This window comes from Canis lupus, chromosome 26 (genome assembly GCF_011100685.1).
Source record: "Canis lupus familiaris isolate Mischka breed German Shepherd chromosome 26, alternate assembly UU_Cfam_GSD_1.0, whole genome shotgun sequence".
In the NCBI taxonomy this organism is placed as follows: domain Eukaryota; kingdom Metazoa; phylum Chordata; class Mammalia; order Carnivora; family Canidae; genus Canis; species Canis lupus.
The window spans coordinates 4,633,056-4,655,063 of record NC_049247.1 but is presented as its reverse complement, the minus strand read 5'-3'; the positions used below and the strand labels follow the sequence as shown (position 1 = coordinate 4,655,063).

General features: G+C 47.3%; 1 protein-coding gene across 7 annotated transcripts in view; it reads left to right on the top strand.

The window, feature by feature from the left end:
• Positions 1-21,573, top strand: part of TMEM132B (transmembrane protein 132B) — a 409,478-nt gene extending 387,905 nt beyond the window's left edge. For all 7 annotated transcript variants that reach the window (XM_038574739.1, XM_038574742.1, XM_038574741.1 and 4 more), the window contains 4 exons: positions 6,373-6,578; positions 10,049-10,319; positions 12,338-12,529; positions 13,449-21,573. In XM_038574739.1, the coding sequence (XP_038430667.1) occupies positions 6,373-6,578; positions 10,049-10,319; positions 12,338-12,529; positions 13,449-14,597 (1,818 nt within the window). In that variant the 3' untranslated portion in view covers positions 14,598-21,573. The remainder of the gene's footprint in view (positions 1-6,372; positions 6,579-10,048; positions 10,320-12,337; positions 12,530-13,448) is intronic.
• The last annotated feature ends 435 nt before the right edge of the window (positions 21,574-22,008 follow it).

Here is a 22,008-nt window from a genome sequence, read left to right as displayed (position 1 = left end):
CTTGAGGACTAAGGATGAAGCTAGTCTGAACTAGTCTGTTCCTAATGATCAATGACCCAGAGCACATCCATGGAGTGCTCATGGGAGTGGGGGACTGAGAAGAGGCACAAGGAGTCTTCTGGGACGACGGGAATGTCCTAGGTCTGGGTGTGGTTGTGGATTCACGGATGTGTGCACTGCCAGACTCCTCCGAGTGTGCCTTCAGACGGACGCATAGCATAAATTAGACCTCAGTGCAGTGGAGACAAAATCCCAGCTTGTGTATTTAGGTCCTGCTTTTCCCAGTCAAGTCGTTTGGGGGCAGCACGGTGTCTTCTCCTTGCGTGGGCTGCACTGAGATACTAACCCTCAGGGTTGAGGAGTCCCCTGATTCAGAGGGGCTGAATGTGAACCCCTGCCCTGGCGAGGCAGCCCCTGCTGGGCCTCAGTCTCCGCGTCCCTGCTATGGGTACAAAAGACCTAACTAACATGGAGTATTTGGGGGACTTAATGGGTATACTTCTCAATATAGTACAAAAAGCCATGCGTGGTAAGTGCATAGTAAGCACCAGCACATGATAGCCATTATCCCTTTTTGTGTTTCTTGGAAGTGTACATACTCAAGGCAAGATAAATATCTTTTGAGTACCTACTGCTCCTCAGACACAGTGTATTTTGCTAAACATGGTGATAAATACAAATTGTTTGATCCGGATGACAGTTGAATATCAAAGGTCTTTCTTTTCGCCAATCTTACCAATCTTACTATGGGACTTCAGCATTTTCTGTGTGAATTGTGGGAAACATACTATTTGACTGTGTAGCTTTTTTCCTTTCTAGTGCTTTCTTTGTGTGGGGGAGGGGTTGCGAGGGGAGCTTTATGCGCAGTCCGCTTTCTCTGGGGGCAGACAGGCCAGACGGATCATGGGTGTGGCAAACCCAGAGGGGAGCTGATACAGAAACTCAATCTAGTTTCTCTTTTAAAACAGAAAATGAAGTAAATGATACATCTTACAGGATCCCCAAGGAAACTTATTTTCATTTGGAGAGCCTGTATTTTCCTCTATTACTCTGAAGTAATGTAGCTGCAAAAGTATAATTTGACAGTGAAATGTTAACCTCTGAATGCAGCCTTCCCAAGGTGACACTTTACAAGCCATCCTGCACATACTCACAGACTAACATGGTGGGGACCATCTGCTTCCAATGTCCACATTCCTCTCCTTGGCTCTTCTCATATTAGGATGCTGCTTTGGGGGCTCAAGAGAGCCCCGATGGTATCATTTAGATGAGAGGTGGGAGCTTGGCTGATCTTACCCTGCTGCTGTGTCTTCCTGTCCCCTCCCAACACACATACACATGGGTAACATGACACAGAGATCTCTGTTCCTGGCTAAGAGGCCACATTCATACTGGGAATCCAATTTATCAACTCTTAGACCAGCAGCTTCCTGAGCTTTGCTCTTGGTTTCTCCTACTGGTCTGTCTCCTCTCAGGATGTATTAAACGAACTTTTGTGTGAATGCCATGAACATGATAACTTTGTCTAAGGCTCCTCGTCCCCCTTCTGACCCAGACGTGCTTCTTATGGGGCATGGGAATGATTGGCACCACAGAGGAAACCATTGAGATCAATTCTCACTGAGTGACTACCTGCTGAACACCTCAGTGTGCCATGTAGACTGGATGTGCCACTGCAGAAGGATGTACAGACCTAATGGTTAAGAGGGGAAAGGTCCATGTTTCTCAAACAGATCACCTCCAGGTGGGGAACAGATAATAACAAGAAAACAAGCAAGAGCATTCAGAGTCTTGAAAGGCAAACTGTGTAGTGTTGTATAGGTAGAGTGGTCTAGTGTAATCAGTATGGTGTAAGCCCTATGACATGAACGATATGAATGTTGTAAGTGATAATGCTGTAGACAACATGGAAATATTGTGAGTGTAGTCTACACAGGAGCACACACATAAATTAGAGGAAAACAGTGTATTGAGGTGCAGAGTGACCAGGTGAGAGAGACAACATGGAAATATTGTGAGTGTAGTCTACACAGGAGCACACACATAAATTAGAGGAAAACAGTGTATTGAGGTGCAGAGTGACCAGGTGAGAGAGTGCCAAGTTTAAATTAGAAATGACTAAAAAAAAAAAAAAAAAAAAAAAAAAAAAAAATTAGAAATGACTCACAAGGAATGCCTTCTGTAGAGGCATCTGAGCTGTCCTGTAAAATTTATGCTACTTTTGGTGGTAAGGAACAAAAAATTATGGACCAAACAGCTTTAACAACAAGAGAAAGTAGATTACCTGGATAAGAAGGTAGGAGGTTGGGTGGTTACAGGTGGGCTGGTCTGGTGGTCCATCTTCATCCCAGAGGACATGCTTCCTTCTGCTCTTCTGTTCTTCCATGCACACAGTGTCGGCCTGGTCCGCGCCAGCTCTCTCAAGGGTCTGAGATCACTGCTGCAATCCCAGTTGTCATCTGTGAGGTGACAGCATCCAGTAGGGGAAGGAGGGCAGCTTCCTGGGCATCTCTCCTGGGCAAGGAGACCTTTCCAGTGTCCCCATGAGCTTCTCATGCCTCATTGGCTGGAATTGTGTCACACGGTCTCCCCTAAGCCAATCGCTGGCAAAGAGAATGGGGTAGAATGACTGGCTTGGCAGGGCCCATGGTGGATGGGGTGCAGTGGGTTTTCTGAACAAAATCTTTGTAATGTTAGAAAGGAAGAAGGTGCGTGTATGTTGGAGCAGAAGTGCTGGTGTGGGTGGTTGGATGGCCTGTAGGCAGCCAGTTAATGTTTCCACAGACCTGGACAAGCATCAGAACGTAGACATGGGAAGATCATGGAAGGGCCTTGAGAGGGAATGAGTCCAGGAGAGCTCCAGAGAGAGAAAGAGGACCTACTAGGAGGGGTCCTGTGCTGGGAGGCGAGGTGTGTACAAGGCGAGGCTGGAGAAGGAGGAGGTCCGGGTCATCAAGCCTGTAAACCATAATCAGGAGTTTGGATTTTACCCAGTGTGCCACAGGAAGTCACTGGGGAGCCTGACATGAGCAGGAGGAAGAGAGAGCACTGGGCCAGGGACCAGCCATCCTGGGGGCTGAGGGCTTACATCGTTGTGCACATACCCCCAAAGCCCAGGGCAAGTAGCACTCCCTCTTCTATCCTGGATTTGATTCAAGGAAAATGAGGATCGTGATGTCCACCACACAGAGTTTTTGTGGGGACTGTGCATCGAGAAGATGGAAGGCTACTGGGACTGAAGTCCATATAATTGGGAAGTGTGTACTATCTCCATTCTCATTATTCACTGAAGTCATGATCTGTTAAGTCACTGCAGACACTGAATTAGCAGATACTGAGCCTTCAGGAGGAAACACACACATACACATCTCATGCAGACCATACTCTGAAATCCTAAAAGCAACCTATCCTGTGAGATTCTCTTTATTTTACAAAAAAAGAAAATGAGGTTGGAAAGTGGGAAGCGACTTGCACGAGGTTGCCCAACACGCACTGGAGCAGGGATTTGAACCCAATCTGCCAAGCCCCAGCACAGGAGCTCCTCACACCGCGCTACCCACCCCCTCCTTTGTCCCTTGTCTGGTCCTCTCTGCATGAGGACTAACACAGGAGGACTGGGCGTCAGCTGCTGTGACATCAGCTGGGAGCTTGTGTGAGGGGCAGGGGACTCAAATTCACCACTCTCTGTCCTTCTAGGCGTTGCCACGATGGTACCATGAGCAATATGAGCAGGGAGATGTATTTGAGAACATGGAGCCCACAAATAATAGGGTGTCCACAAGGAGCAAACATTTATTCTTGGTGGTGCTGAAAATGGGAGAGTCTGAGATCAGAATGTGGGTATCCGGGGAGAGCCCTCCCTCTGGTTTATGGACAGCTGGCTCTGGCCCTGTTCTCATGGGATGGACCAGGGGGAGGAAGTAAGCTCCCCAGAGTCTCTTCTCAGAGTGTGTGGGCTCCACACTTATGACCCTATTGCCTTTCAAAGGCCTCATCTCCCGACACCATATTGGGGACTAGGATTTCAACAAATGAATTTTGGAGGGGTCACTCACAGGCAGTCCATAAGTCTGATACATACTGTGAACATTGTTGTGTACCTCAGGACTTAGCATTCAACAGGATTGACCTCATTTGAGCTGTTGTAATTGAATTAGTGAAGGATGGTGACACATTCTTTGTTTTAAGGGTATGCTGTGTTTCAGGAGAAAGAAAGCAAATGAATTTCTAAGGCCTCTGACTTTGTTAGAGTCTTAATTTAAGTTTTTCCAGGTAGGCCATCCCATCTGCATGAGATTCAAAACTTCTTATGCACAGAAAGGGACTTACGGTCTCTAAAACAGGTGTGTTTCTGCTGGCAGGATGTGTTTCTGTTAAAGGGTGGGAGGGCAGGTGGATGGGTAGCCATAGACAGGGAGAAGCCAGAATTTTCCACAAATGCAGGAGGTATATGCTGTAGGAGGTGGGATCAGGAAAGTTCTAGGATCTGTGTGGACCAGCTGAGCCAGGGAGAGGACAGTATTGCCATCGGTAAGGAGCCTTATTCTCTTGAGGGGGACCTGCATGTTGCCACGGAGTCCAGCGATATTCAGGAGGCTTGGGGTCTGTCTCCCAGTGAGTGCTGCAGTGGGAAGGCAGGGTTTTCATGCAGTGGGGCACCCCTCCCAGAGTACCTGATGGAAGGGCAGCTGGGCCCAGCCCTGTGTCAGCATTACAGGATTTTAAAATAAGAATGTGGTCCTATGTTCCCTTTCTGCTCTAACTGAAAATCATGTTCTAGGGCAGCCCAGGTGGCTCAGCGGTTTAGTGCCGCCTTCAGCCCAGGTTGTGATCCTGGAGACCCGGGATCGAGTCCCATGCCAGGCTTCCTTCATGGAGCCCGCTTCTCCTTCTGCCTGTGTCTCTGCCTCTTTCTCTCTCGCGCGCGTGCGCGCTCGCTCGCTTGCTCTGTGTCTCTCATGAATAAATCAATAAAATCTTAAAAAAAAAAAAAAAAAGAAAATCCTGTTCTGATTGCTCTCTTCACAATCCTGGGCACACTCAGGAGACAGCCGATTTACTCAGTTCATCGTGTTTGGACGGCTCATTCCCCATAGGATGGGCATCTGCTGCGGTCACCCTCCAGCACCCTGTCCATTGCTCTGAGGCCCAGGCTTACCCAGTCCATGTTGCTAGGATTTCAGCCCATGTTTCTGTTAGTGACCTTGGTCAGTTCTACTTAAAGATGCTTGAAGACATTGGGACATGGACAGGTGGACGTAGCCAGGAGCCTGATGTGTGGGGAGAGGGCTCGGTGTCCGGCCGCTTGTTTTCCTCTTTGGTCTTTGATTTCCTTCTAAGTTAACTGGTCGCATCTGTTCCTTCTCCTCCTGGAGGCACATTCATGCTCAGTACTCTTTCTCTCCGGGTGAATTGGGGGGAGGAGGTGATAATTTGTCTCAAACAATGAGCAGTTTGCTCTTGGAGTTTGGAAGTTGACACTTCTGATCTTGCTCTGGACCTGAGCGTCTGGGGCTTGCAGATGAGGCCTGGGCTGTGGGGACCAACTCAGAAGAGGAAGGGAAAGTCAAGAGTAAGTTGTCATTTGTGGCTTGCAAAACGTGGTGGCACCTGAAGTGACCCTCGCCCCCTCTTCCACCCTCCCCACCTATGTACATAAATGACATTTTCCTGACGGTCCATGAGAGAGAGATGTTACCAACACTTTACTGGCTTATCTGGGAGAGGGGAAGTGATATGAAGCCTGGAATTGTGTGATGTGTAGCCAGCTAACGCAGGTGCGTTAAAAGGGTACCCCAAGTGCTGAGCCAAAAAACTGTAAACACATGCTACTTCCATACTTCCAGTCGGCAAAGTTATAGTTTAATGGGGCCAAGTAATTGTATCCACATTTCGTGAGCATTTCCCACAAAGACTTTAATCTAGTGCAAAGCTTCCTTGGTTTTTCAGAGAAGATCCTCTTTATGGCTTAAATAAAGTGGGTTTTTTTAGCAACATATGGCTACCTTTTATGCATCTTCAAATACGGTGCAAGAGTGAAATATGTTGCACCTGGGGTTTGATTATTGGTGGTTTGAGTACATAAAAAAGGTGAGGTAAAGAAAAAACACACAAAAGAGGCAACAAAGGTTATAGAACTCCATTAAATTATGTTTATGGTTTTGCTTGTCAGTATTTCATAATACAAAATGGTTTTCCTGGAGTCTCTTTATCAGTATTTGTCACTAATTAGTGCCTACAAATTACCTTTTGTTCGAGTCATGTTCTTCGGGTTGTCCTTGGTGTCTAATAAATCAGAGTTCATGAACTTTCATTGCTCGTCATGTCCTGTGTTTTCTTGCTGATGCATCTGAGATTCTGACTCTCCCAAAGGTTTCCAACCACTGCGATTCCATCTTTGTGAACGGGAAGGAAATGAAGAGCAAAGTGGACACGACCGTGAACTTCACACACCAGCATTTCACTTCCCAGCTAGAGGTCACTGTCTGGGCACCCAGACTCCCCCTGCAGATTGAGATCTCGGACACTGAGCTGAGCCAGATCAAGGGGTGGAGGATCCCCGTGGCCTCCAACAGAAGGTGAGGAGCCCAGGGAAGGCTGAGTTCCCGAGAAAGCTAGGGGATCTCAGGCTTTTGGGACCTAGATCACTGTGGCAGGCTGCTAGCCCATAGGGGCCCATGCCCCAGGGAAGCAGCATCCACAGTGGTCACAGTGGTCTCGGGTTGGGGTTCAGATGGATGGGACTTGGGTATTTACCAGCCTTTTGATATGAGGAAATCATCCCAGAGATGTGAATAATATCCATTGCCTAGAGTAGTTGCTGGGATTCAGGATAATGTTGCACAGCATAAGAAGCACTTAGCATGGGGTGTAGTTTTTTTTTTTTTATTCCCTATTTCCCTGTTGTTCCTTCCTATGTTGTTCATTCCCAGGTCCCTGGCTATAAATGTCAGCCTTCATCTGTGGAGTGTGCAACAGTGGTTAGGTTGTAGGCTCTAGAATGAAGCCATTGAGTTTTCACTCTGGCTTCCCCATATAGAGCTGTATGACCTTGGGCCAGTTGATGAACCTCTCTGTTCCTCAATGTCTTCGTCTATAATCTATAAATGGAGATGGTAATATTACTGAAGAGAGCTGTCCCAAGTGTGAAGTGACATATAGTGCAGTAGACAGAATTCTAAAGATGACACCTGTGCAAGATTCCCATCTCCTGGTTATATACTCAAACTCTGATCAGGTACCTCTAGGAAGAGATTTTATAGAGGTAACTAAAATTCTAAATCCACCAATCTTAAAATATGGAGGTTACCCAGAGGGGCCTGACCCGTCATTTGACCCCTTGAAAGCAGAGTTTTCTCTAGCTGGTGGCTGGTATTGTACAGTGTGCAACCTTTTAAAACGGGGCATGTTTTTATCCAGCATAAATCCCCTGAGATCCACCCCAGGTGTTGGCTGTATCAAGAGTTCCCGTATGCAGTGTTGAGTGGTAATCCATGGTGTGTACTCTCTTATTGTGCTGAATCATCCGTCCGTGGGGGGCCGCTCACGCTGTCTCCAGGTGGGGGCTCTCACGACAGCTGCTGTGACACTCCTGGACAAGTTTGTGTATGCACCTGAGGCTTCTGGGGAAAGAGGCCAAGAGTGTAATTGTTGGACCATATGAATAGGGCATAGTTAGTTTAAAAGAAAGTACCAAACCATTTTCCAGAGAACCAGTACCATTTTACACTCCCAGCAGCGACGTAAGAGTCATTCAGTTACTCCACATCCTTACCAGCGTTTTCAGAGCTCACATCCTATATGGTCCCATTTACAGTGATGCAGAAAATGCACAACAGATTGGTGGTTGCCATGTGTTCGAGATGGTGTGGAATGTGAGGGAGTGGCCCTGGGCACCCCGGTGGGGACGTACCAATTCTGTGTCTGGATTGTGGTGATGGTTATGAGAACCCTCAGGTGGCACAATTGCATAGAAACACATACACACACATGCACACACACGTGTACTGGTTAAGCGGTGTAAGCTCTGTGGCTTGTACCAGCATCCGTCTCCTGCTCGTGGCACTATGCTGTGATAATGTAAGATGTTAATTCTGCAGGGGCCGTGCAAAGAGTATACGGGGCCTCCTATACATTGTTTTCTAACTTACTGTGAATTTCTAAATAATTCAGAATTTTAAGTTTTTTAAAAAATAATAGAATGCCGTCTGTCCTAAAGTAACAGAACTGTTTCATTAAGATGGTATTTCTAAAACTTCACTTATTCACTCATCACTTTTATGATGCTGCCACTTTTGAATGCCCCCCATAATATATACTTATTATTGCTCCTTTTAAAGTTTTATTCATTTGTCTAAGGGACATTTCACATGGCTATCAAAACTAGCTGAACGGTAAAAATTAACGCAAAGAAAAGACAACATTGGTGTTATGTTCTGCATAGATATGGCTGTTTGTCTGTGGGAGCTGGTCTCTAGGTAAGTCAACCAGCAAATGCCAGAGAAGCATTGGAGGTAGCCCAGTGCCAGAAACCTTCGTTCCCTGTGATATAATTAGAAGGATTGATTCTAAAAGTGAAATGGGAATAACTCTTCTGAATGTCATTCTGTGGTGGGGATCCTATGTCCTTCACCACCCAGAACCATCTCACTTACCAGGAGAGATATTCACTCCTCACTCTGGGAAACCCCAAAATGCTTCTCTCTGGGTACTGGTAAAAGTTTTCCTGTTATTTTCCAAATAGGACCTTTCAGGGAGGCAGAAGGATCTAATTTAAAGGAAGTAGGTTTCAGAAGTCAAATTGGCAGTCCAGAAATTTGCTGCTCCCCTGCTGTCTGAGCCTCGGGTCTTCATGTAGAAGTAGGAACGTGTTTCTTGACTGTTTTGAAGGTGAACAGAGCTCGCTGTAATGAGAAAGAGGGTGCAGCAAGCCACAGCAGCCTGGGCATGGATCTCCCTTTTGATGGCTAGCTAGGTGGCCGGGGCCAAGTTGCCTTTCCTCCTGTGCCTTGGTTTCCCCACTGGTAAGATCAGGATAATAGAACACCCTCCCTTCTTGGAGTGGAGATCAAATGAGTCAAATGAATGTGTGTGGTTGGTGTATGGGACATTGTCCACCTGTCAGCTTTCATGGTCACATGGACATGTAGAGCCAGACCCAGCACATAGTAGGGGTGACTCAGTGCGTGTGAAGCACTGCCACTCCTGACACCAACCCCTGTCCCCTGATGGTCATAGACTAGTCACCAAACAAGGTCTTTTCACAAAAGCACACAGGACAGGTTCACCTTGAGGGGAAGGTTCTGGAACAGCAGAGCCAGTGAGGATTTCTCTGGCAGGCTGTATACAGGTGGGGCAAGAGGAGGGGCTGGGGCCCACGGGAGGAAGGCAGAGGCAAGCAGGAACCATGAGCCAGGGTGTCCCCAATTTCTACAGGACCCCATAGCTGCTCTGTGGCTGAACACTGTGGGGTGGGGGGTAGGAAAGTGTATCCTGGCCTCCAAGAGCTCAGAGGAAGCCACCCTGTCTTGAGCAGAGGGCCTTGGCCAGCCAGGAACCAGTGCCAAGCTGTCCCATGCTGATGGTTCATGACAGTCTTCCAGTCCCTGGGGGGCCGTCCCCACCCTGACCAAGGTGAACTCATGCACACCTGGAGGGAGTGGAGGGGCAGCTGTGCCTCTGCGGGGTTGGGGCCGTGGAAACCCATCCTGGCAACTCTTCCCACCTGGGACCTCACGTTCCCCGCAGTGGGGAGTTTCAGACTGCAGAGTTCCAGAACACAGGATGGGGACACAGCATCTGCCTGTTTGGGGCAGGGTGTCCCGCGGCACTGGGCAGGTGAAGGCAGGGGTGGCACTTGCCTTCCGTGCTCCGAGCAGGTGGCAGCATGCATGGTACACAGGGACCACCAAAGAGGTACGGTTAGTGAGTGAACTGATGGCGAGCAATACCATGTCACGTATTCCCAACAGTCATGTAGACTCTGCAAGATGAGGTGCACAGAGCCCCTTAACAACGTGATGTTCATCTTCGTTTGTTTGTGCCTCAGGCCCACCCGAGACAGCGAGGACGAGGAGGACGAGGAGAAGAAGGGGAGGGGGTGCTCCCTGCAGTACCAGCACGCCACAGTGCGTGTCCTCACACAGTTCGTGGCCGAGGCGCCTGACTTGGGTCAGCTGAGCTACATGCTGGGCCCCGACTGGCAGTTTGACATCACCGACCTCGTAGCAGATTTCATGAAGGTGGAGGAGCCCAGGATCGCGCAGCTGCAGGGTGGCAGGACCCTGGTGGGCCGGGAGCCAGGGATAACCACCGTGCAGGTACAGGGCTTGCGCTCTGTGCTGTGGCCTTGGCCCCAGTCTGTACTGACGAGTGTGCAGGTAGATGCTGCCATGAAGGTGTGTGTGTGTGGGGGGGGGGGGCCCATGGATATGTGTGCGTGATTGCACGTGTGTACGTGTGCTCATGTTTCTCTTGACCAGCAAAAAGAAAATTTATCAACTTTAATAACCTAATGTGAATTAATATTTGTATTTTAGGGAGAGTTGAGAAAAAAATACCAAAGCTATATTAAATGCACAGTGGAAGCAACCTTTCCCCAATATGATAATTCACTCCTCATATATCACTAATAGAAGTTGATTAAACTTGAGAAAAACTAGTTTTCTAGTTTTATTTTCCTAACCTTGAGGGTTTTTTAAAAAAGATTTTATTCATTTATTCATGAGAGACACAGAGAGAGAGAGAGAGAGAGAGAGGCAGAGATAGAGGCAGAGGGAGAAGCAGGTTCCATGCAGGGAGCCTGATGTGGGACTCAATCCTGGGTCTGCAGGATCATGCCCTGGGCCAAAGGCAGATGCTCAACTGCTGAGCCACCCAGGCATCCCCCTAACTTTGAGGGTTAATTGTGTAGCTACATATTACACTTTGAACAGTGGACAGAAAATTTTTAAATAGCATGTATTTATGCTAAAAATAATTTTGAAATCCACAACTACATGCTTATCTGTTTTATTAGAGTAGTAGTAAAAGTATTTTTCTGGTCCGGTTTAATGGAATAATTATGCAGAAATGACGCAGCGTGTTTTTTAGTATAAAATGTAAAGTTGCCATGGATAGTTAATTAAGTCATATTTTAGGTGATGCCAAAGCTGATTTTGATGAAGCTGGATTAAACATGCTATATTTATATTACTTCTCTATTGCTGTGTAGCACGTTATCACAAAATGAGTAGTTAAAAGCAGCACCAATTTATTGACTCAGTTCTGTAGGTCAGGAGTCCATGTGAGCTGGAGTGAGTATCGCAAGGCTGAGACAAAGGTGGTGGCCAGAATGGGCTCATGTGGGGCTTCGGGGAAAGATTCCCTTCCCAGCTCATTCAGGCTGTTGGCAGAATGCACTTCCTCATGGGTATAGGATTAAGCGGTCTGTTTCCTGTTGGACTGCCAGCGAGGGTCAGTCACTACTTCTAGAGGACACCTGTGTCCCTTCTCATGGGGCCCCTCCATTGGCAGTAATGGCTGGGTCAAGCCCCTCTCACACTGAGTCTCTGTGACTTTCCCTTCTGCCCCCAGCCGGGGAAGGCTTTCTGCTTTTATGGGCTTCATGTGATGCCATTGGACCCACCTGGATAGCCCAGGGTAAGCTCCCTATTTTAAGGCTAGCATGTAAACGTGACCTGATCCTGAGCGTGACTTCTCATCATATTCCCATGCTTGAGAAAGCAGTGAGGACATCTTTGCAGTGGAGGGGGAACATTCTAGAAATTCTTCCTACTGGATATTCCTCTCCATTTGTTCGTCACCCCTGGTGCAAATGAGAAGATAAATTAGAAGCAGAAGTTTCTTAGGATGTAAAAAATTCCTCTCCTGCTTTGCTTAGGTGGCCCCTTCAGCAATGGCACAATGGCCCACACCACGATCACTGTTGTCCCATAGTGAACTGCTAACTGCCTCCCAGTAGGAGAGCAAGAGAAGGTGGCCGAGCCCTGTCCCCTGTAAGAGCTTTCCCACAATTCTGCCATTTTCACATCTAAATATTAGTGGTTGGGAAACAGTCTTTAGCTGTTGCCTCTATGTTAAATTGAGCTCTTCTTGGGAAATACACTGGTATTGTCATGGCCAGAGTCAAAGGACAGGAAATGGGCCAGCGTGGTATTTGTCGAACACTTCTACTTGGTGAGTTCACTCAACCATAGGATACCCCGTGTACCCACACGGTTCCCACAAGGGCACCCATCCAGCAGAGAATGGAGGGAACATGTTAGTGGAAACGTCAGTTAGGAGTTTCAGACACTTGTGTGGTGCAGAGACTGGAGCTTGCTTGCTTCCTTTGAAGGTGCTCTCACCTCTCTCCGACTCCATCCTGGCTGAGAAGACAGTGATCGTCCTAGATGACCGCGTCACCATTGCAGACCTGGGCGTGCAGCTGGTGGCCGGCTTGTCTCTTGCCCTGCAGCCTCACAGAGCGGACAAAAGAGCCATCGTCTCCACGGTGTCTGCCCAGGACGTTCTCACAGCCCCGCAGCAGGTGGGATTCCAGGGTCCTTTTGTACCCGGTCAGTTGAGACCACTTCCCTCCCTCTCATACCTGCCGAGAAGATCAGTAGAGCCCTCATAGCTATATCGGGTGGTCCTTGAAACTTCTTTCTGCTTCTTACCCAGTCCAGCCTGTCCCTTTTCGAGAAAAATGCCAGTGACTTAGATACATGTTCCTCATTCATGCTTTTATACACCAACCTCATGTCTATACACTAATTGCTTTACTGCAGCCTTATCTGCGCTCGGCATACTCAGCTAGACCATGACCAAAGAATCACATGTTGTCACTCTGCCAAAGCAGGTGTTTGTTTTTTTGTTTTTTTTTGTTTTTAACTTGGGCATTGCCATTTCAGCTACTTAAACAGGCATTGCTAACAGGCACCAAATCGCTACTGTTTACCGTAATTGCCAACTCTAAAGCTCTCCTCCATCTTTAAACTCATAACAAGTTTGTAGAGGCGTCAGGACACTGTACCTTTCCAGGGAGCTCATCTCATAATGTATCTTTCCCCAGGCCCCTCAGCTGGTGTGTGTTCTGCTTCATCAGCACTGGCTTTCTAATAAAGGATGTTCAAAGTGATATTATCTGGAGCAGGAGCCTGATTAGCTGCACCTGATCTTGATTCAGAAAAATTGCCTGATCTTTCAAAATGTTTTTTTAGAAAGATTGAAGTCAACTTTTGTTGTATGGCATGCAATAAATTAATACGCACTTTAATGCATTCATCAAAGTATATTATTTGCTCCTCACATCAGTGGGGCAAAAGCATATTACTGATGCCAGTTCACATAAAAGTTTATTTTTCTCAGTCTGTATATTTAAATGGTATTCTATGGGAAATCATGTGTATGTTTGCAATTTGAAGGAACCTGATTATAACATAATCCTTTGGTTTCATTTTTCTTAGGAAGCAATAGTCAGTTCTTGGATTTTATTCAGTGATGGTTCGGTGACACCCTTAGACATTTATGATCCCAAGGATTTTTCAGTTACTGTGTCATCATTGGATGAAATGGTGGTGTCTGTCCAGGCAAACCTTCAGTCCAGATGGCCAGTTGTGGTCGCACAGGGTGAAGGGCAAGGGCCCTTGATTAAATTAGAAATGATGATTAGCGAGCCCTGTCAGAAGACCAAGAGGAAGAGTGTTCTTGCCGTGGGTAAAGGAAATGTCAAAGTCAGATTTGAACCAAATATTGATGAGCACCAAGGAGGCACCAACGATATTGAGGGTCTCCGTCGGGAATACAAAGACCACCTCAGTAATTCCATAGAGCGTGAGGGAAACCAGGAGAGAGCAGTCCAGGAGTGGTTCCAACATGGTGCCTCCGTTGGCCAAGAAGAACGTGGCAACAAAAGCACAACCCCACAGTCTCCCTTGGAAGGAAAAGATAAGAAGTTGCTCAAGAGTGGCAGTCCAGACACCTTCACAAGCTTCCCCACTCCGGGGAAGTTACCGGAAGCCAACAATCCCAGTGACCTGACCGTGACCTCAAGGGGGTTAACTGACCTGGAGATTGGCATGTACGCCCTGCTCTGTGTCTTCTGCCTGGCCATTCTGGTCTTCTTAATCAACTGTGTGGCATTTGCTTGGAAATACAGACACAAAAGATTCGCCGTGAGCGAGCAAGGCAACATCCCCCATTCCCATGACTGGGTCTGGCTGGGGAACGAGGTGGAACTTCTGGAGAACCCTGTGGACATCACCCTCCCGTCGGAGGAGTGCACAACCATGCTAGACAGAGGCCTGCAGTTCGAGGAAAGGAACTTCCTTCTCAATGGCGGTTCCCAGAAGACTTTCCATAGTCAGCTGCTCAGGCCCTCTGACTATGTCTATGAGAAAGACATGAAAAGTGAGCCTCTAAATCCATCGGGCCCCAAGCGGAAGAGAGTCAAGTTCACTTCCTACACCACTATCCTCCCGGAGGACGGCGGCCCGTACACCAACTCCATCCTGTTCGACAGTGAGGACAACATCAAGTGGGTCTGTCAGGACACGGGGCTGGGGGGCCCCCGGGACCTAAGAGACTATATGGAGAGGCTGCAAGACCACATGTGAACTTTCTTACGTTTGTATTCACCTTTATGCCTTCTGTTTTTTGAACGGTGGAGCAGTGAGTTTGTTCAGCAATAGGGGATGATTTAACAAAGCTTAATTTGTGGCGGTCTGGGGGGGATCCCTTTCTGAGCAGGTGTCAGAGGCCTGGAGGGCTATCGCGGCTGGGCTATAAGCCGGGAGATGTCTCTAAAGCAGCCACATGTAGACCCTGGAGAAATTCTAAAATGACAGTTGTGTCTGCTGCCTGGTACTAGCTTGGTTCAAATATGCTAAACCTGACCCCACAGACACTGTTAGTCATCTCGCGACAAACGGCTGTGTGGAATTAGAAAAGGCTCGGGTGTTGGTTTTTCTATTCCTAGAACTTTTAAAGCACAGTGGACATTCCTTGCCCTTGGCCTGAGACTGGACGTACGTGAAAGATGCTGAATGTAGCCGCCCTCATTTGTTACGAGGCTGCTCATTATTTTTATACACATTTGCACCTGCACCTGGTTCCTTTGGCCTCTGCAATTCTTTTTTGAAACATGAAGAAAAGCAATCGCGGTCTCCTCTCTGAGCTGTTTGATTTACACATGAGTTTTAGTCACTGACATTTGCCGCGTCCACGCAGGACGTCAGGTGTTCTCTGGTTGCCCACGTTCCTTACCTGAGGGGCAATGTCTGAGAAGCTTATCCTCACGCTGTCCTTCCTTCTCTTTGTTGTGGAACCTCCTTGTATCAGCCTGGGACATGGGATTTTACATAAAATATTAATCTACTGCGAGGGAGGGCCATCTTTACAGTTTTCTATACGACGCTTACAAACTCTGGTGACCACTTGTCAACCACATTTGTTTTTATCTTCTGCTTGTGGAAGATTTGTGGGGAACTCCTGGAGTGTGTTTCTAAGGGCAGAAAGACCCTGAGATAGTCATGTTTATACTGGTGCTTTCTGGTCAACACAATTTGTTATCCAAACTGAGATAAAAATTTTAAATTAATTATACACAGAAAGGAAATTGTGTAGGAAATACAGATTACACTCCCATTTTACCAGAGCAAAAAAAAAAATTTTTTTGAAAGTAAGTAAAATGATGTTTCAACTTAGCAATATGTAAAAATCCATCCATATAATTACGTCCCCCATCCCTCTCCCCGCCCCTGCAAAAATCATCCATCCTGACTCTGGCAGAGCTAAAACCTACACAGAGTGTGCTCTGATGGAGAAAAGAATGGGTTTGCTTACAAGTTTCATAAAATAAATGACTTTGAGGGTTTAAGAAGTAGATATGTAGGAAAACTATAGCTGTCGGAAAGTCAGAGTGGCAACAGGAAAAAAAGCATGACCCTCTGCATAATTTTTTAAAAAGTGTTTTCAAAGAATAGTAGGCATGGTTTCAAGCAAAGCAACAATTTCAGATTAGGGGAGAACATAACGCCATTTGGTTAAGATGGGATGACTGGGAAAACGGGCATGGGACTAGCCTACCTATTCCATCTGCATCTCTAAGACATAGAAATGTAAAGACCAGAGTCACGAAGACCTGCAGGACGGGCAAGGAAGTGGTTTCCTGACCCCACCCGGCTGATGGGTGAGCTCTGAGAGGCATTTAGTTGTGTGGCTTCCTGTGCACGGGAGCATGACAACTCCGCCTCCTCTGGCCACCACGTGGCAGCCACGTTCTACCTGTGTCTCTTGCCGACAGGACTGCGGTGGGTTTATAAACAATGCATGAATCACCAGGGATGGAGGCCTGATCTCGAGAGGCCAGTGTCCAGTCAATCTTGTGTTTAAGGTGGGAGTTTAGGGCTGTGGCCAGTGACGTTTCAAAAATCTTTCAATGTGATGGATGAAGGAAGTCAGGAGACCCGGGCGTTGGCTTCAGAGGGAGTTCGCAAAAAGAAGGCTGACGCCTGGCAGGAGGAGTGCCCCGGGGAGCCAGAGGAGACTGCGCTGCTCACCGCACCCAAGGATTCGGTGCCAGCCAGGGAGTCTGAAGGGAAGGGCCACACAGCTATCCAATGAGTCCCGCTCCTTCTGCAAGATGTTCTCAATTTTCTCTCCCTTTGGATCTTCAGCATTCCGAAATAACAGGAACTTTGTGTCTGAAACTGAGAAACCTCAGCTGGTATAGGGGTTGAGCCCTTCCCCCCCCACACACACACGTGTGTGCGCACATGACAGGCCACCCCCACTGGCACAGTGAGGCCCTGGGGAGGGTGGGTGGTGATCTGGGAAAGGACAAGGGACACTACCATTGTCATGGGGAGCGTTACTGAGAAGCTTGCAAAGCAGAGCATTTCCTGGGGTCTGAGTGCTTGGTGCAGGCAAAGCGCAAACTTAGGGAGCGTCAGAACAGAGACCGTGCCAGTGGCTTCTTGGGAGCGGGAAACTGACCGCTGTCCTGAAGATGCCCCCCGTGGGTGAGCCAGAGGCACCCAGACTGATACAGACTCCGTACAGTCACCTTTGCCAGCTTCTGTTCAAACTCAGTTCAACATGAACGTCACACGGAAGGTCATGGGGGGAGGTCCCTTTCACCATACAGTACACACTCACAAGACGCGCACACACATGCGCATGTGAGTGTGTAAATAGGAGCCAGAGAGTACGGTATTTAGTGGGAACCAGCGCCGTGGGCTGTCCCCCACTTGGCGTGGGCACTATTCACAGCTTACCAGGATTTCAGTGAAGTTTTATTCTAAATGTGTCCCAATCACCAGCAGCCCTGGATTATAGCCGCCTGTTTTCCAACTAGATCATTTAAAATAAATAGGAACTGTGCCCCTAAATATCTAAACTAAAATGGGGAAAAGACATAACTTTTGAAGCCTTGAAATCCGTTCCCTGGGGGCCTGCAGGCTGTCTGGAGTTTCCAGTTTTTTACAGGTGGAATATCCAGTCGATCGGGGTGATTAATCACCTGAACAGAATAACGGCAGTAAAACCCCTTCCTCTCCCCAAAAAAGTGAATGCTTAGGATCCCTCCCCCGCCCCACTGGCCCAGGCCAGCATCAGCAGGCCCCCTGAGGGGGCAGCTGAGAACTGTGCGGGCCTCACGGAGGGCAGCTCAGGCCCCCCCGGGGACCAGGCCACCTAGAACGGGGAGGGTGAGACCAGTGTTCCCAGCCGCAGCTGTGCTGCCCCCCAGGCTGCACCCCAGGATCCAGGAGCAGCTGCCACATGACGGAAGTGGAGTTCAGATGCTCAGTGTCCCATCCGAGGGAGCGCAAGTAGACCCTGCCAGTCTTCCCCGAAGAACAGCACCCAGCAAGCTTCAGAATGCTCCGTGGGTGCCAACAGAGAACGGACTGACCTCCCAGCTGGTTTGTGTTGCACCCTGGCCAGGATCAGCTCCTAGACTTAAACTCCAGGCAGAGGGTTTCTGTGTACACGTTGACACGGAAAAACACGGATCACTTTTTGTCCCATTGCCACATCCGTAGACGAGTACTTTCTACTTTGTTCACTTTTAAGTTTTAGGAAGTCTGCCTTTATGCATTTTGATCCTTTACATCCTTTCTTCACCCTTTTGGAAAGGCATCTTCCCAGTGTTGGGGTGTTGGGACCAGTCAGGGCTCTGTGTCAGAAAATTAACCAGCCCGTCCTCAACGACCACACAGAGCGGTTGCACCTGCTTCCTACACGTCTCTGGGACCATCGTCTTTTCTACTCGAATCATCTCAAAAATGGCTTCCATTCTCCATCTAGTCTCTGTAAATGACACGACAGATGGTTTATAGACTCGTCAACCACCTTCTGCATCGAAATTCTACACGTGTGATGTGCCGCGTATCACCTATGATGTAAAGGGACAGGACGGGTGGTGGAGAGATTATGGGAGGGTATGGACAACAGATATTTTTGTATGTAACCCACGCAATACCCCGAGGCGCTGAGAGGTGTGCTGGAATAAATACATTTTACAGTCAAAGCATGCAACGCTGTAGCTTTTAAATGTACAGGCCTTCCGCTCAAAAATATCTAAGCCCAAGGTGGGGAAAGCACCGAGCACTGGGTGAGGGCGCGGCTCGAGGCGGCATCACTGATGGAATCTGCCAGAATATTTTGATCTTACTCTTCATTACTTTTGGATTTTTTTCCTCTTTTTTTCCCCTGGAAATATTTCAGAAATAAAGTGACTACATTTCCCAGCATAAGGGTATATTCTAACCACAGGGTAACTCATCATTTTTAACATGAAAATAAACATTTAAACATTCTTCCGTGGCTTCATTATTTTATGCACATAGTCCCTTTTCAATTTTAGCCTCTGTATGATTTTACTATATAGTCTATTTTTTCTTCTTTGCCAGATATTTTTAATACCTCCGATACAGCAATAAATGGAAACCAAAAGAAAATGTTTATAAATGGTTGCAAACAACTTTCACCTTGGAAAGCTTCTCATTTGCTTTCCCAGCTGGGCGACACTTATTCCAGGATGTCTCTGAGGGAGGGCTCCTCACACCCACATCCCCGTCCAGGGCCCACCGTCTTGGGCTCCGGACTGACCTGCAGGATGCAATGACCCTCGGCCTCAGCCTCCCTTGTCAATGGTTCGCTCGTGTGTATGTATCTGGGGCAGGGGTGTAGACACAAGAAAAACACAAGCGTGCCGGGCTCCTGCCTGGGAGGCCGACTTGGTGTTTGAGCTGCCCGCCGGCCAGGCGCTGCCCAGCTCCCACACGTCCCCCGCCGGCATGCGTGCCCTTCCCACACTGCCAGCATCGTCTCTGGCATTTTGGCAAATGTCTCTCCTTGCTTTCAGGATGGGGCAGTAACTTGACATGTCACAGTAAATGCTCCCTACCGAGTAAGCTCTGCAGGGTAGCAGGCTTCAGATGAGCTCCCAGGTGTGGAGGATTTCCCACACTCTGGATGGATGCTTCCCACCAACCAACTCCTCCTTGTCCCTGTCCTTGGAACATAGGACAGAGCCACGGACCCAGGAGGCTTTCCCCAGGTCCCTGTGTGTGCGCACGTAGTCAGTAAAGTTGGTTTCTAAAAGAGAAGGGGGAAAGTAGCTTGAAAAAAGAAGGTTTGTAAAAGAATGAATCTGTTACATTTAGATTTTTTGAGTGTGTGCAAAATGCAAACCCCCACATTTCACATTTTGGGAGTATTAGACTCCTTCATGCCTTTAGTTTCTCTACGGTTTTACACAATTTAGACCAGTTACGGAGGGTTTTTTTGTTGCTTGCTTTTAGAAATTTTAAAAAGTACAAGAAAGTGCAGAAGCATTGTACCCTGGGTGACAATGTTTATAGACTCTTCTATGAGTCAAGGTGAGCAGGACACTGTCACTTTCCAGATGACAACTTTCTCCTTGGAAAGCTTCTCACTGCCGCAGTCCAAGAAGGTCATCATGTCATCTAAACTAGACAATCTTCACATTCCATGAGATGCCTTTATGATTCCTTTGGCTTTAATTATTGCTCTCGGTCAGTCAAGATGAAACTTTTTAATTTTATCTTAAGGATTGAAATCTCTAGATACTACAGAAGCCAAGAGGACAGATGATTTTTTTTTTCTTATGCATCTGCACTGCCCGTTGGAATAATGCACTTTACAGAGAGATGGATGTTGCTCTGGAATTCAGGGTCCATGTGATAGTGACCTCTTTACCCATTCAAAAATGGTCCTTCTCTAGGCTTAAATCACTATTGACCTGACTCTTCTTTCTTTTCTTCCTTTGGCCAAAGAGCATGAACCACTTTCTAGTTCCTATAACAAGGTTGGAACTAAAATAATCTGCCACTTGCAGATGACCTCCTTTGTAGGAATTTGACTCGCTGAATGAAATAACACCAATGCCAGTGTAGACACTGCCCATGTAATGTAGTTTCCTCACTTAGAGATGCTTCCTCAGAGAGTGTGCCTTGTTTTCTTTGTCATAACCACTGTAGAATCTGTTTTATCTGGGTAAGTTCCCACTTCTGGCAAACATGCTCTAATCCCATGAATATTTTAGGCCGACAAGGAGCACCCACTAGGCATTGATAAGCACACTCTCCAGAGTTCTCAGCACTGTATTCCACTCTCCTGGTCATGCATTTCTACTGGGCACATCTGTAAACTTGTGTTGGGCCTTTTACTGTTTCAATTGCTCTGGTGCAGTAAATTGCTTACCACTGCCACAAAAGATGCCCACATCCCCAAGGATGCCAAGACTGGCCAAGGGAGGGACCAAAGTGCTTCCTCTTGGCACCGACCACCGAGTGAGTGACCTTTCCTATAGTTGTCCTCCACTGGGAGCCTTATTTTGAACATCAGTTTAAAATTCAACTCAGATTCCATGAATGAATCTGTTGCTCGACCCCCCTGACAGCTGGTGTTCTAGGCATGGTCGTGGGTTTAAGCAAATGCCAAAACTATGAAAGGCAGGAGCCGAGACATAGAGAATTAAGTAATAAGTGATCACACCAGTTGGCTGAAAGACAACTGTGAATAACAATGGGTATCCTACGGCAGATCCATGCTCTTGGTAGGGGGTCACATATGTCTCTCTGTGGCAGACGATTCTTACAATGCTGCTTATCTATGCCATGTGTCTAAAGAGCATGCTGTTTGCTCACAATTTAAATCTGTATCCCTGCTGTCAGTTCCCCCATCCCAGGCTCTTCTAAGGCAGGTGGATCTGATCTGGGCTGCAGAGTGCCATGAATGGCAAACCCACACAGCCCACTTCTGGGTGGCTTCAGGGCAACAGCAGGGGATATATTTTGTCTGACATTTGAAAAAACGGTGTCATCCCCTATTTTCTATTTTTCTGAGTTGGGTTCTTGTTGCCTGGTACACGCCCGATATTATAAACAGAGCATGCTGTGATAACATTGTGCTTCTATATACTTTTTCAGTTGTATGATGTCTTTCTCATATTACCCATGGTTTTCAGTATGATCTGTTGTATATGTTCCTCAGTATATTTAACATATCTGTAAAGGCACTTCCAAACATTTTGAAAATGAAGAAATAAAACGTGTTGGATGATTCCTTGTTATAGTAAAACAATCCATTGGTAGGTTCCCAGAAATCACCTCATCTTCAAATAGATGTTCACAGGAGGACATTAAGAAGGCCTTAGGTCCAGCAGAGAGAGAGCTAGCTGTGTCTTCAGATCCTTGATGACAGCTACTGGCCAAGACTTTGAGAATTAGAGAAAAGAATGGCTTACTCAAATATAAGAGCAAGAGTCCAAGGGGAAGAGGCTTGCTCAGTGCCCCGGGGGATGTATTCTGGCTACAGAGCCTACTGGACCATCTACATTAGGAAGGTGTCTTCCAGAAAGAAGACAGTGGTGGTCCATGACTTCCTGTAGTTAAGACGTGCAAATTTGGTTCTTGGAGAAAGCCAAGAAAAGTCCATCTTTCTTTAAAGCTTCCAAAGTTAATTTTTTTTTCAAAGTTAAATTTTAATTAAAGAAAA